Below are 14022 nucleotides of genomic sequence, written 5' to 3' on the forward strand. Positions count from 1 at the left end.
ATCTCAACCTTTTTGCTGTGTAAGGGATGATTTTGTAGCAAAACTTTGAAAAGAGATAACCAACCTTAACATCTGTGGTAGCCCCTAGAGCTGGGTCCAGAGCCTCCAGCCGCCTCGCCAGCCCCTCGCAGCCGCGGAATTTCTCCTCTCCCGCCTGCAGCTTTAGCTTAAATTCTTGGAACCTATAAAATCAATAAATTTATCCCTCAACCGGTTCCACTAAATTACTAAACCAAAATTTCGATCTATCTATCTATCTATCTATCTATCTATCTATCTATCTATCTATCTATCTATCTATCTATCTATCTATCTATCTATCTATCTATCTATCTATCTATCTATCTATCTATCTATCTATCTATCTATCTATCTATCTATCTATCTATCTATCTATCTATCTATCTATCTATCTATCTATCTATCTATCTATCTATCTATCTATCTATCTATCTATCTATCTATCTATCTATCTATCTATCTATCTATCTATCTATCTATCTATCTATCTATCTATCTATCTATCTATCTATCTATCTATCTATCTATCTATCTATCTATCTATCTATCTATCTATCTATCTATCTATCTATCTATCTATCTATCTATCTATCTATCTATCTATCTATCTATCTATCTATCTATCTATCTATCTATCTATCTATCTATCTATCTATCTATCTATCTATCTATCTATCTATCTATCTATCTATCTATCTATCTATCTATCTATCTATCTATCTATCTATCTATCTATCTATCTATCTATCTATCTATCTATCTATCTATCTATCTATCTATCTATCTATCTATCTATCTATCTATCTATCTATCTATCTATCTATCAATCAATCTATCAATCTATCAAAATAAACCTACCTATCAATCTATCAATCAATCTATCAATCTATCAATCTATCTATCAATCAATCAATCAATCAATCAATCAATCAATCAATCAATCCATCCATCAATCCATCAATAAATTACCTAGCCAGAAGAATTTCAAAGTGTTCATAATCAGATCCAATATCATGAAAGTTATCAATCCATCTATCAATCTATCAATCTATCAATCTATCTATCAATCTATCAATCTATCAATCTATCAATCTATCAATCAACTTATCAATCTATCAATCAATCTATCAATCTATCAATCTATCAATCTATCAATCTATCAATCTATCAATCTATCAATCTATCAATCTATCAATCTATCAATCTATCAATCTATCAATCTATCAATCTATCAATCTATCAATCTATCAATCTATCAACCTATCAATCTATCAATCTATCAATCTATTTATCATCAATCTATCAATCTATCAATCTATCAATCTATCAATCTATTAATCTATTAATCTATCAATCAATCAATCAATCAATCAATCAATCAATCCATGAATAAATTACCTAGCCAAAAGAACTTCAAAGTGTTCATAGTCAGTGCCAATATCATGAAAGTTAGCACTGGCCTTCTGTTGACTAATATACTCTTTTGTCTCCTCTACAAAATTAAAAACCCTCTTTATAAAACTTTGGGTGACAGTGTAATTTGTCATATTACTTTTTAAAATCGAGGCTTTTCTAAAATTAGGGTATAGACCCGAAGGGCCAAAGGCCAGAAAAAAAACTTAGGTATTAATTTTATTTTTATTTTAATATTTGTAGAAAATTGTCTGCAAAACAATGTCCTTAAACAATATCCTGTAGGCATTTAAGCATCTATATTCTGATTATTCAGTTCTGACACTCTACAGGTGTTAATGTTCGGTTGTACTACCGTTTAAGAGCTTCGCTTTTACGGATGTTGTCATCTTTTTTTTTTTTCAAAAATGTTTCAAGGGTTTTTTCCTGTCTCTCTGAGATATTCGTGTAGTTGAATTGTTTGTACTAAACGATCTCGCCTCTCCTAAAAAATAATACAATCCTTATAGTAAAGTAACAGGATGTCTGTTTATTTTGTTTGTCTGTCTGTCTGTACCAAAGTATCTCGCTAACCGCTGAACCGATCGGGCCTCTACGGGCGTAGCCGCTGGTCCTTATAATAAAGTAACAGGATGTCTGATTGTTTGTTTGTCTGTTCCGAAGGATCTCGCAAACCGCTGAACCGATCGGGTACCACCACCCTCCCAAGAGAAATCGTGCCTAGAAGAAAAATTCCTTCGAATTTTGATCTGAAATTTTGCATGAATAATCCTTGGTAGGTCTATTTTTCCTAAATCGAACAAAAATTTGGAAAAGTAACGGCTAACGGCTGGCGGCTTGGCAGCCGTTTTGCCATCTTTAGAGCAAATTAATTCGAATTCGAAGTGCCATTTAATCATTGATTACGAGATGGTTGTATTACCCCCCCCCCCCCTTTTTACTTCCTCCCCCTTTCAAGTGCCCCTATAGAGAAGTGAAGAAAAGGGGGGAAGGGGAGTGTCAAAACAAAACCTCAGCAATTTTCTTCAGGTTTCTACACTTAAAACCGATTAATATCCGCTGGATTAGAACCGGTTATAAGCCATAGAAGTTGTCTATAATACGATACGATTAATAATGATAAAATACAGGTATCTATAGGGATAAGACAATGGATGTTCAATTGTTATACTCCCCCCAATGATGAAAAACAAAAGTAAACCTTGGCAAGTTTCTTGAGGTTTCTCAGCTCTCGTGTCAGCATCTCATCTCGAGCCTTGATCACCTTCACACAGCATTTTTATCTTTTTATGACTGACGGACGGACGGGCAGACGGACGAGGGATCTAAAGGGATAAGAGAATGGCCGATAAATGGATGTACATCCCCAAAGTTGTTAAGCCAACAGTCAACACATAAGAGAACCGACTTTTGATAGCAAAGTTACTCTATAAATCCATATGTGTGGCCTTCCAACACAGGGATCTAAAGGGAAAAGACAATGGCCGATAAATTGATGTACAGCCCCAATGACGACAAAATTACCACTTCTGTAGATCCATTTAGAATTATAGTAGGTATATTGTGTTTTTCACAATTGATAACATAATTTAGTGTTATGGCCGTTTTGGGTCTTGTTGTAAAAGCCAAGTAATCCTACATAAATTGTATATATAATTCCCCAAAGTACACTAGAGTACCCAAAGTACAATAGAGTACCCAAACTACACTAGAGTACCCAAAGAACACTAGAGTACCCAAAGAACACTAGAGTACCCAAAGAACACTAGAGTACCTAAAGTACACACTAGAGTACCCAAAGTACACACTAGAGTACCCAAAGTACACTTGAGTACCTAAAGTACACAAGAGTACCTAAAGTACACAAGAGTACCCAAAGTACACACTAGAGTGTCCAAAGTATCCAAAGTTATTAAAATATTGTGTGCCTTGCTGTCAGGATGACCGCTTGCTATCAGCTGACTTCCAGAATTACTCAACTCCTGAAAAAAGCAACAAGATTAGCTTTCATGAAAACTTATACAAAGTAAAGGTTAAGTTAAAGGGGAAGGGGAAGAAATAATTAATAAGTGAAGAGGAAGGTAAAGGAAAAAATAAGAAGTAATTTGGTAGTAAAGGGAAAAGGAAACAGTAATTGAGAAGTGAAGGGGAAGTGTAACTGTAGAGGTAGTAAAGTGAAGGAGGGAAAGGTATGAAGTAATTGAGTAGTGAATGAGAAGGAAAAAAAGTAAAGGGAAAGTTAAGAAGCAGGGAAGAAGTAAAGGGAACGTGAAGATGGCAAGAAGTGAAGGGAAAGTGGAAGGTAGGTTAAAAGAAAAGTAGAGGGTAAGTGAAGGGGAAGGGAAGAAGTAAAGAGAGATTAAAGGAAAGAAGGCTTTCAGAATTAATCAACTCCTGAAAACTGATTCTTTATTATTTAAAATTGATAATAAATCCTAAGAGGATATTACCAAACCTTTAAGCAGCGTGGGAATTTTATTGGAGGCGTGGGAAATTTCTTACCTGGATGATTCCAGAGTAGGTATCAATTTCAAGCTCCACCCCCTTGTGGCGGGTCAACAGTTTGATAGAACTGGATTCATCTTTGCCATGCTCCCCGCTTTTCAAGCCCTGGTGCCTCTCCATGATCCAGGATTCGATCTCGGCAACCTAACACACGAAAGGATGATTTTAGCACGAAGTTTTGGCGCGAAAAAAAGGAAAATTTTGGCGCGATATTATCAAGTTTTGGCGGGAAAATAACAAAGGTTAGGGTATATTAGATTTGTAAATGTCGTCTTTGATAATAAAAAAACATTCTATAGCTTTAGTGTTCAAAATAGAAGGTCCTATGTTTTGTTGTTTGTATTGATGGTGTTAGGCTATTTTAAATATAAAAAAAACCTAGAAACCATAGACTATAAATATCAGGGCGAAATAATAATTTTTTTTTTTTGGGGGGGGGGGGGCATAGGACTGTAAACTATACCCCACGTATTATAAACAGATACTCCCATTTGTTGGTTCAAATAAACAGTGTCAAAACCTTCCAACCCATGATCTTAATCTACAGAAGGGATAGTTTTATTTATCATCATTGGGTATGTAAATCAATTTATCATTCATTGTCTTATCCCTTAAATTTAAGCGCGAAAAATTTCAAATTTTGTCGAAAAATATCAAGTTTTGGCGCGAGAATTGCAAATTCTGGCGGGAAAATTATGAAATCTTGTAACCTCAAAGTAGTATTGCTGAGCCTTCAACGCCACCAGATATTCCTCCTCCTTCTTCTTGGTGAGGCTAACCAGTGCATGCCAGGCCGTCTGCGGGGAAGGGTCACAATGGTCAATCAAGTTGAGAAAAGGTTCCAGAACAAACGCTTCGCTTTTAAATACCTAGTGCATATTAGGTATTTTTAGTAGTGATGGCAATCCGTTGAATTTTTGGGCCGGATTCGGATTCTTAAAAGAATCCGTCAAAAAAAGTGGCGGATTCCTTTCGGATTCCGGATTCTTATTTTTGACGGATTCCGGATTCGGATTCCGGATTCTAGCAGTATTTTTAAAGGCCTTTTTAAAAAATTAAAAAAAATTAAGCGCTACATATGTCCTAAAATTAATGTTCTTGGTGTTCTCTATAATTCACTTCCGAGAATCGAACCAGATTTTGAAAATTTTTATAAGTAGGGTAGTGCGGGGTTAATGCGGTCATCGGGTCAATTCCGGTCAAACGACCAACTTTTTTAAAACCGTTTTTTAACGGTGTTCTAAACGTTTGCGAGAGATCTTCAGAATAGCAAAGTTGTAGTTTATTGCCTATACTTTCATTTCTTACTTCAGCAAATTTTTGTCAGATAACTCTTTCTATGATTTTTTTGCCCTCAAAAAGTTGCAAAAAATTTGCAAAAAAAAAATTTCAAAATAGGCCATGTTCAATCTAAAATTGTGAAAAAATGGTAAGTCCTATCGACCCCCGGGTTTTTGTAAAATGAAAGATATGGCATTCATTTATCGTTTGCAATTGGAGGCGTTGTTCTAACTTGATTTTTTCATAATTTTTTTTTCGTCTAAAAAAAATGGTCTATTCCGGTCACTTTTTTTTATTACTGTATTTATAACTGTATAATACCCTAATGTTTTATTTAGGTGATCTGGAAGCATAAACAACCTAAATGCATGACCTAAGCTTTAATCATTGCCTTGCCTGTTGTGTGATGTACATTACTAGTCATTTTACTGCTTGTATTATGTCATGTTTTGTTGCCTAAGCTTTTCAATTTGTAAAGACATTAAAAATTTTTCAGACACATTTTTATAGTAATGGGAAGAGTATATCACCCAAAGGAACGCCTTAAATATTTTCCTGAAGATGTATCAGCTGCATTGGCTCATGTAAGAAGGGGTATGTCTATTAGAAAGACTGCTAGAAGATTTAAAATTCCATATGAAACCCTTGCATCTTTTTCGTATAAGAGGGTGTTCGAGATTTTTGCGCGGTTTGGATTTTTTTATGTCAAATCGGCTAGGATTAAGCTAGAAAGGTGTTTAAGGTGTCTATAGAAAGCTCTTTGCATGTCCTAACAAAAACTCCCCAGGATATGGGTTCTATCTCCAAGATTTAGAGTACATATTCAAGATTTTGCATTTTCAAAATTCCTGTTGCATAAAATGTGTTGAAATATTAGAGTTAGACCCCATATCATTTCGAGTTAATTGTCAGGCATGTAATTTTGCATCTTTAGACACCTTAACCACCCTTGTAGGTCAATCCTAGCCAATTTGAGACAAGAAAAAATGTATCAAAAACTGCTGTCAAAACTGGCAGGATTTTTAAAATTTAAATTTTTTTGGGAAAAAATCACTTTTTTCAAGAAATTCCAAGACCTGCGAATCAGAAATTGCCTCTAATTTATGTATAAAGCTTAAAAAAACCTAATCATATAATAAAAAGTATGATTTTTTTTTTAAAAGTTTGCATGAAAAAAATTGATGTTTTTTTTTGCGATTTTACCGACTTTTTTATAATGGGGAAAATGTGGTCAAAAAATTGTCTGATCTGCATGCGACTAGTACTGTTAGAAAGCTAATGACCTCAGCTTTCTACTCATAGTTTAAAATGTTAAAAAAAAATATTTTAAGGGGGTGTTCCACCCCCCCCCAAAGTCAACTGACCGAAATAGCCCCACCGGTGGGGTTATTCCGGTATAGGCCAACGGCCGCCCTTTAAACCGATTTTTGACCGACTTCTAGTTGTGAGATCTTAATGGGACCAAGACAGGCTTCTTCGTTATTGCCATATCGTTCATTTGCACTCTTAAAAACCGGAAAACGTTTTTGGGAAGTATGTTTTTTTTTAAGTTGAAGCAAAAAATTGACCGGAATTACCCCGCACTACCCTAATGATGATAATCTTTGCCTTCAAAACGCGATAGTTGAAAGAAATTTTAGCATACCAATTAAGTATCCGGAATCCGCTAATAAAAAACGGATTCCGGATCCGGATTCCAAAATTGGCCCAAAAATTGGGCGGATTCCGGATCCGGATTGCCAACCCTAATTTTTAGTGCTTTCCTTAACGCTTTTAAAAAAATTTAAATGATGGATATTTTATTACCCTGGATGTTACACAAGATTTTATCGCTTCGTATTATAAACTGCTTTCCACGGATATACAAAGGTACAATTATAAGATTAAAACCAGTTTTGATAGCCACGAGATGTTGAAAGCACAGGTAGGGGATATTATTATATTAGCCCACTGCGAGTTTCTCTTATTAGAGAACATGAAAATCTGGTGCATCATCCAGGTAATAATATATCCAATATAATATTTCAATTTATTTAAAAACGTCAAGGAAATACCTAATATACACTATTTTGAAGAGTGAAGCTTTTCTTTAATTAATGTCGGCCCGTTTGTCCAGAATAGATAGCTTTTTTCTTTAATTTAGGCATGTTAGAATTGTCTTATCGATTTTAAACTGTGTATGGTGATTCCTGTAGTAATTAGGTATGATTTAGAAAGCGTAACAATTCTATAATTGTTACCAGAATGTCTGTATGTCCATATAATGATTTTCAACTTTACCAACAAATTTTTATGTGATATAATTATCCGATGGATCTGATTTTTTGTAATACTGATTCCTACGACAAAAAGTACAATGTTATAAGCAAAGCAACTCTATAAGCAAGTCCTAAAAATGTAAGTATGTCCTTAAACAGTATCTTGTATTTATACAGTTTTGCAAACCATTCTACTTTTATGGTTGTTGTATTCCTTATTCTTAAAGTATTTTTTTTTTTGGGGGGGGGGGGTGTTGTACAATTTATCCTCAAAACAATGACCATTGCCTGAAGATCATTTGTGTTGGCTATAACATCGTCCATCATAGTCTTGTTTGAGTCAGCACCACCTGTCTTATCCTCTAGCAAGGCTCTACCACTAAAACAATAGATAGATAGATGGATAGATAGATAGATAGATAGACAGACAGATAGACTACTCAGACTGCTGTGTACTCTTCTGGATAGATAGATAGATGGATAGATAGACAGACAGAGACAGAAAGATAGATACATAGACCACTCTCTGAGGCTGCTGTGTTTTCCTTCTAGATAGAAAGATAGTCTGATTGAGTCATTACCTGTCTTATCCTCTATCAAGGCTCTACCATGAAAACAATAGATAGGTAGATATAGATAAAGAGATATATAGACAGAAAGATAGATAGACAGACCACTCTCTGAGTCTGCTATGTTCCCTTCTAGATGAGTCAGCTTATCGTCTTAACCTTAAAATTCGGCACAGCAGTTGCTTTTATGGAGAACAATATGGAACTGTGAAAAAACGGCGGCAGAACCGCCGAAAACCGCCGTTTCCCGCCGATTTTTTTTTCACTTCTCGCCATAATACCTAGACAATTTTCAATTATATGAGATACCTAAACTTTTTTTCCATAAAAATTTCCCTCATATTTTCTCTTGACACTTAGGTATAAGATTTTTTACTTAGGTACAATTTTTTTAATATTGACATGTTTAAATATTACACAAGTGTTACGTGAAAAAAAATAAAGGAAATTTTTATGAGAAAAAAAAGTTTACCTCAGATAATTGAGAACTGTCTAATTTGGCGAAAAAGGCAACAAAAATTTCAGCGGGAAACAGCGGTTTTCGGCAGGAGCGGCGGTTTCGCCGCAGTTTCTTCACAGTTCTATATTGTTCTCCACATAAGCATTTGCTGTGCCGAATTTTAGAGCTGTAACTCTGTTATGGGCTGAGATCATGCGCGTTTTACTTTTGGTCTCAAAAAGTGGCACATCCGTGCCCCCCCCCCCCCCACCTTTTAAGTTAATAGGACAATTCTTACCTCGCGACAACTTTATCAATGACAACGCTGTGGTTATTTATTTCCTCCTCCAGCTTCTTGTGCTTTTTCACTGTGCGTTGGGCAGCTTGGAGTCCTGCACCAACATTTAGGCTGTTTTCCCAAGCTTTAAAAAATTTTCCCACACTCTTAATAATTTTCCTATGCTTCCAATAATTTCCCCATGTTTTTAATAATTTTCCCAAGCTTCTAATAATTTTCTCAAGCTTTTGATAATATTCCCATGTTTTTTGGTGTGGGGAGATTAATACTTTTAGGGGCAATTTCTCTTGGGAGAGGAGAAATAAACTCCCAAAATTATTTATAAACAATCACTGGAGCTATAAGCTGCTATTACATACCATATGCTCATTGGTATAGGGAACACAAAACAAATTCAGCTGTCTAACTTAAATAGCAGCTGAGCATAAACCCCCCACAGCATTACTGACTGACAGACAGACACAAAAAGTAAACTACAGAGTAGCTTTGCTACTAGGAAAACAGCTAATGTTTCCTTTAATATCAGGTGGTGTGTTCAGAATTGTCGTTTTCTCTCCAATCCACTCCAGTTCACGCGCAAGATCAAATCTAAACACAAATTATAAAAGGCGCAGCCCAGGGTTGGCAAAATCCGGGTTTTTCTAGAAAAGTCCATAGACAATTAAAAAGTCTGGTTTTAACTGGTTAAATTGTTGAAAAACCAGAATTTCCAATCCATTCCAGTTCTTGCGCAAGATCAAATCTATACACAAATTATAAGGGTTGGCAAATATCCGGGTTTTTCTAAAAAGTCTGCGGGCAATTGATAAGTCTGGTTTTAACATGTTTAATCGTGGAAAAAAACCAGAATTTACAATAAACTTTCACAGGCGAGATCAAATCTAAACGTAAATTATTAAATTATTAAATATTTACATGTAATTAATTCTAATTTATACTACAAATAATTTTAAAAGTGAAGCACTTCAGTTTGCTACTACACGTTCATTTAGTTTATTGAGGGGGGAGTTCATTGCTGGATTGACTCTTAAAGGGAAAGCACCAAAAGAGTTATTTATCGCATCATATTATAAACAGCTTTCCATGGGTATTAAACTGCATAATTTCAAGATAAAAAAAACATTTTTTTAGCCCAGAGATGCCGCAAAAAACTGAATATTATAGTGTTTAACATATTTTTTCAGTATGGCCGAGAACAAGTTCTAAACAACCAGATATTAATCGGTTTCGAAGCCATACTGGAAAAAGAAACTGACAACTGTATAAGCATGAGTACAGAGATCTAGAGCATGAAAAGTACCCCAAAGTACATTAAAGTACCCAAAGTATATACTAGAGTACCCAAAAAAAGTCACCTGAACTCATGATATTTCATGGAGCGGTTGAGAGCGGCCCGCCGTTCGGCCGCCACTGGCTTCAGAGCTGCTACGGCGGTCTGCAGTCCCTGGCAGGTAGACAGGATAGCGGCTGAGTCAAAGTGGCCGTCCGCCAACTCGGGGGCAACCTGGAAGAATAGTTATTAATCGCATTGTATTATAGACAGCTTTCCGCGGATATTAAAATTAAAAATTGTAAGATTGAAACCAGTTTCGCTAGCCCCGAGGGGCCAAAGGCCTGGGCTAACAAAACAGGTATTTTATGATTGATATTTTAATATTCGTGGAAAATTTCTGTAATACAATACAATACATGATTTTATAGTATGGCAGAAAACCGGTTCTAATTCAGCGGATACCAATCGGTTTCGAAGCCATACTGGAAAGACAACACAGTTAAACTTTTAAAAAGCTATGTATGTTGTGAGACAAAGCATTACGGACAAACTGACAGAAAGACAATGTGAATTATATAGTAGCTACACTTTCACGTTACCTGTGTGAGGTTAACAATTTTGGAGTCGACGGTATCAAGTTCTTGTTCCGCAGAATTATGTTGTGAGACAAGGGCCTTGCAGTACCTCATATCCTTGCCAACATCTGTATTTGATACCTGACCTCTGATGTCCTCCAGCTTGCTCTAAATATTAAAAATATATAACTTTATATAAAAGTAACAGGATGTATCTGCTTGGGGCACAGTCACTAGTCTTTATATTAAAGTAAAAGGGGCTTTAAAACTCCCCTTTAACTTTAGAAAAAAAAGCTTGGGGAAAAGCCACTATTCATTATAAAAAGATGTTTTTCTGTCAAACAAATGTGGTTCTCCTTTTCTGTGAAGCTTCTCATATGTCATAAGAAGGTTTAAAACTACTAATGTTCAAAACTGAAGCTACTCTATAATTCACTTTGTATATACGTCAGGCAGTCTTTCTGTAACACATTAGAGAAAATGTGATTTGCTAGGCTGCTATTAATATACAAATGACTTTGTCAGTTTGTCCATTCTATGATCTTTTTGTGCTTTGCTACTTATAGTTGTTGTCAATCTTGTTAAAAAACGAAGCTTTTCAATAATTAGGATCGGTCCGTCCGTCCGTAAGTCCGTCTGTCCATCCGAGACGGATAGCTTTTTTCTTTAATTTAGACATGTTAGAATTGTCCTATCAATTTCAAACTTTACATGGTGATTCCTGTAGTAGATAGGTACGATTTAGAAAATCCTAAATCAAGTCCTAAAAATGTAAGTATATCCATAAACATTATCCTGTATCAAGAAGTTTCAACAAATTTACTCTCATTTTTGCTTCGACTCTTATTCATTTATATTCTGATTATTCAGTTCTGACACTATACAAGTGTTAATGTCCGTTTGTCCTACCGTTTCAGAGCTTCGCTTTTATGGATGTTGTCATCATAAGTTAATTTTTTCCAACTACCAACCTTAACATCTGCCGTCATCTGATTGTACTCTGCCTGCGCCTTGGCCTGGCTCAACCTGGCATCCTCTGCCTTCACCATACCTACAAGGCCCTCCCATGCAGAGTTCAACCTTTAATTAAGATAAGCATTGTTTGTAAATGTTCATAGATAGCAATGTCATATGTAGACAAGTCCTTAAATAGATCCACTTATAGAAAGTTCCCATTAAAAAATCTGGCATATTCCGCCTTCACCATACCTACAAGGCCCTCCCATGCTGAGTTCAACCTTAAATTAAAATAGTCATACAGGGTGTTTCAATAGAAATGTCGTTTTTTAAAACTTATTTATGCATAAAAAAACGAATATACAAAATGCTTTATATATTTGGAAAACCTGTTCTGGGACATTTAAGTTTCAAACAGTTAAAAATGATTAATTCAATAAATTTAGATTATATCATCCTATTACATGAAGTAGTAAGCTTTTTTGTATGTAGCAAGACATCTCGCTAACCACTGAACCAATATGGTTCTTCATTACAGTAAAGCTTCTTATGTTCATGAGATGGTTTTAGGCTATTTCATTAATTTCTATAAATAAGCATGGGTTTGGTTTTAGGCTATTTTTATGCCCGACCATTTCTTTCAGGGATAAGGGATGGGAAACGTAAGAAAATATTATTCCAGGCCTATTTTCCAACTAGGCCTAAAAAACTAGTTTCGGGATGACGCAGTAGTTAGATTTGAAAACTATGAACAATGATGAAATAGCTATTATATGAATGCAAAGAAAAAAAGTATAGAATAGAATTCAGGTAGTTGATTTCACCAATCATAAAATATAATAAAAACTTTCCAAAGAACCAATATGTTAGTGGCTTTAAGTAGAATCCCGTTATTACTTCGCCAACCCCCCCCCCTCCCATTTAAAAAAAAAGTTTTTTTTAAGATGGTTAAATCTGATATATTTTCAAACATTTTAAGGGGGGATCTACTTCACCCCAAAATTTGTATTTAGAAATAAACACCGCTTTAGCCCCCCAGCTTTAGTAAATAAATTAAGTAGATTTGAATAAGTACATGGGTAACATTCTATCAACTAATTGTTCCATAGCATACATATAAATTAAGAATTTTTAAAAAAAATTATTTTACGTTAAATATTAACAGAAAAGTTCAATTAAGTGTGCAATAATTTTTACCAAAATTAATGAAAATTTTTTTTTAACAAAACACAGTACACTTTTATTTACATATTGAACTAGTTTTGTATTTGTAATCATTTAGGTGGGTTATCAATTCCACATGAAATGTAACTTTTAAATTGTCTAAAGACAATGAGTTTTTCACATTGTTCTAAAGTATAAAATGTTGAATCCTACTCAGTCTTCAAAAAACGATCTCTCAATTTTTGTTTTGCTATATGGACATTTATTAATGTGTAGATTTAATAATAAGTTGATGTGATTGAACGTCATATATATTGTTGTCCTTCTGATAGCAGAAACTTTCCATTGTTGTCTTTCTAATAGCAGAAATTTATGTTTGCTTGAATTAATTTAGCCAATAATGAACTGGGGGACGCGTTTGTTATTAATAATTGGTTAATGCTAAAAGCAAGTTTCAGGCTATTGGATATTAGCCTACAGCCAATAATGAACTGGCGAAAATGAGTTGATTTTATAGGCAAAAAAGAAAAGTTGCCCCATCACTTTTAAAAGGAGGCTGAGACCTAATTTTCGGCCAGGTTTCCCATCCCTTATCCCTGATTTCTTTGAATATAGAGCCCCTTGATGCTAGGGGCGCAGTACTATGAAATCATATTTAATTGTTATTAACAGAAGAATTGATCAATTGTTTTTTTTGCAGATTTTTAATTTAATTTTGGAAGATTTTTTTTTTACAAAATTAATTTGCTAGACTTTTTCAAAGAACACGTCTTTAATAACAAGGGTGGTGTACAATAATAATTCTATTTAGGGATATTAGCGACTGCGTCCCTAGCATTTAGGGGATCTTATATATTAGGGAATATATAAAAAAAAAGCTTGAAACCATACCCAGAATTCTTTAGAAAAAAATAGCCTAAAACCATCTTATGACCTGTAAGAAGCTTCACTATAAATGAGAACCTTATCTGTTCAGCTGTTAGCAAGATCCTTTGCTACAGACAATAAAAGCTAACTACTTTATATAATAGGATTAAGGACAAGACTACAGAGATGCTTTGCTTAAAATATTTCAATTTGTTGTCCTAGGAATTAATGTTCCAAAAATAAGTTGAATAGGATAATTAAATCACACAAAAAGTTGTTTAAAACGCAGCATGTTTTAAATGGACTAGGTACGGACTTTCTGGTAATGAAAATATAGTTTGAAATAGATAGGACAACTCTAACATGCCTTAGTATATGAGCCAGGAAGGGAGGGGACATTGG

The 14022-nt window shown here is 34.7% G+C and overlaps 1 protein-coding gene across 1 annotated transcript in view; it reads right to left on the minus strand.

The window, feature by feature from the left end:
• Nucleotides 1-14022, minus strand: part of kst (spectrin beta chain, non-erythrocytic 5 kst) — a 103678-nt gene that overhangs the window by 25270 nt on the left and 64386 nt on the right. The window contains exons 41-54 of the mRNA XM_080150032.1: nt 11842-11870; nt 11604-11683; nt 10657-10800; nt 10140-10288; nt 9297-9372; nt 8785-8876; nt 7767-7857; nt 4650-4736; nt 3937-4083; nt 3363-3416; nt 2636-2698; nt 1861-1918; nt 1420-1513; nt 65-182 (exon numbers count right to left, since the gene is read on the minus strand). Of these exons, the coding sequence (XP_080006158.1) occupies nt 65-182; nt 1420-1513; nt 1861-1918; nt 2636-2698; nt 3363-3416; nt 3937-4083; nt 4650-4736; nt 7767-7857; nt 8785-8876; nt 9297-9372; nt 10140-10288; nt 10657-10800; nt 11604-11683; nt 11842-11870 (1282 nt within the window). The remainder of the gene's footprint in view (nt 1-64; nt 183-1419; nt 1514-1860; nt 1919-2635; nt 2699-3362; nt 3417-3936; nt 4084-4649; nt 4737-7766; nt 7858-8784; nt 8877-9296; nt 9373-10139; nt 10289-10656; nt 10801-11603; nt 11684-11841; nt 11871-14022) is intronic.

The sequence above is a fragment of the Acartia tonsa genome, chromosome 15 (genome assembly GCF_053477335.1).
Source record: "Acartia tonsa isolate MP-2025a chromosome 15, ASM5347733v1, whole genome shotgun sequence".
Classification (NCBI taxonomy): Eukaryota; Metazoa; Arthropoda; class Copepoda; order Calanoida; family Acartiidae; genus Acartia; species Acartia tonsa.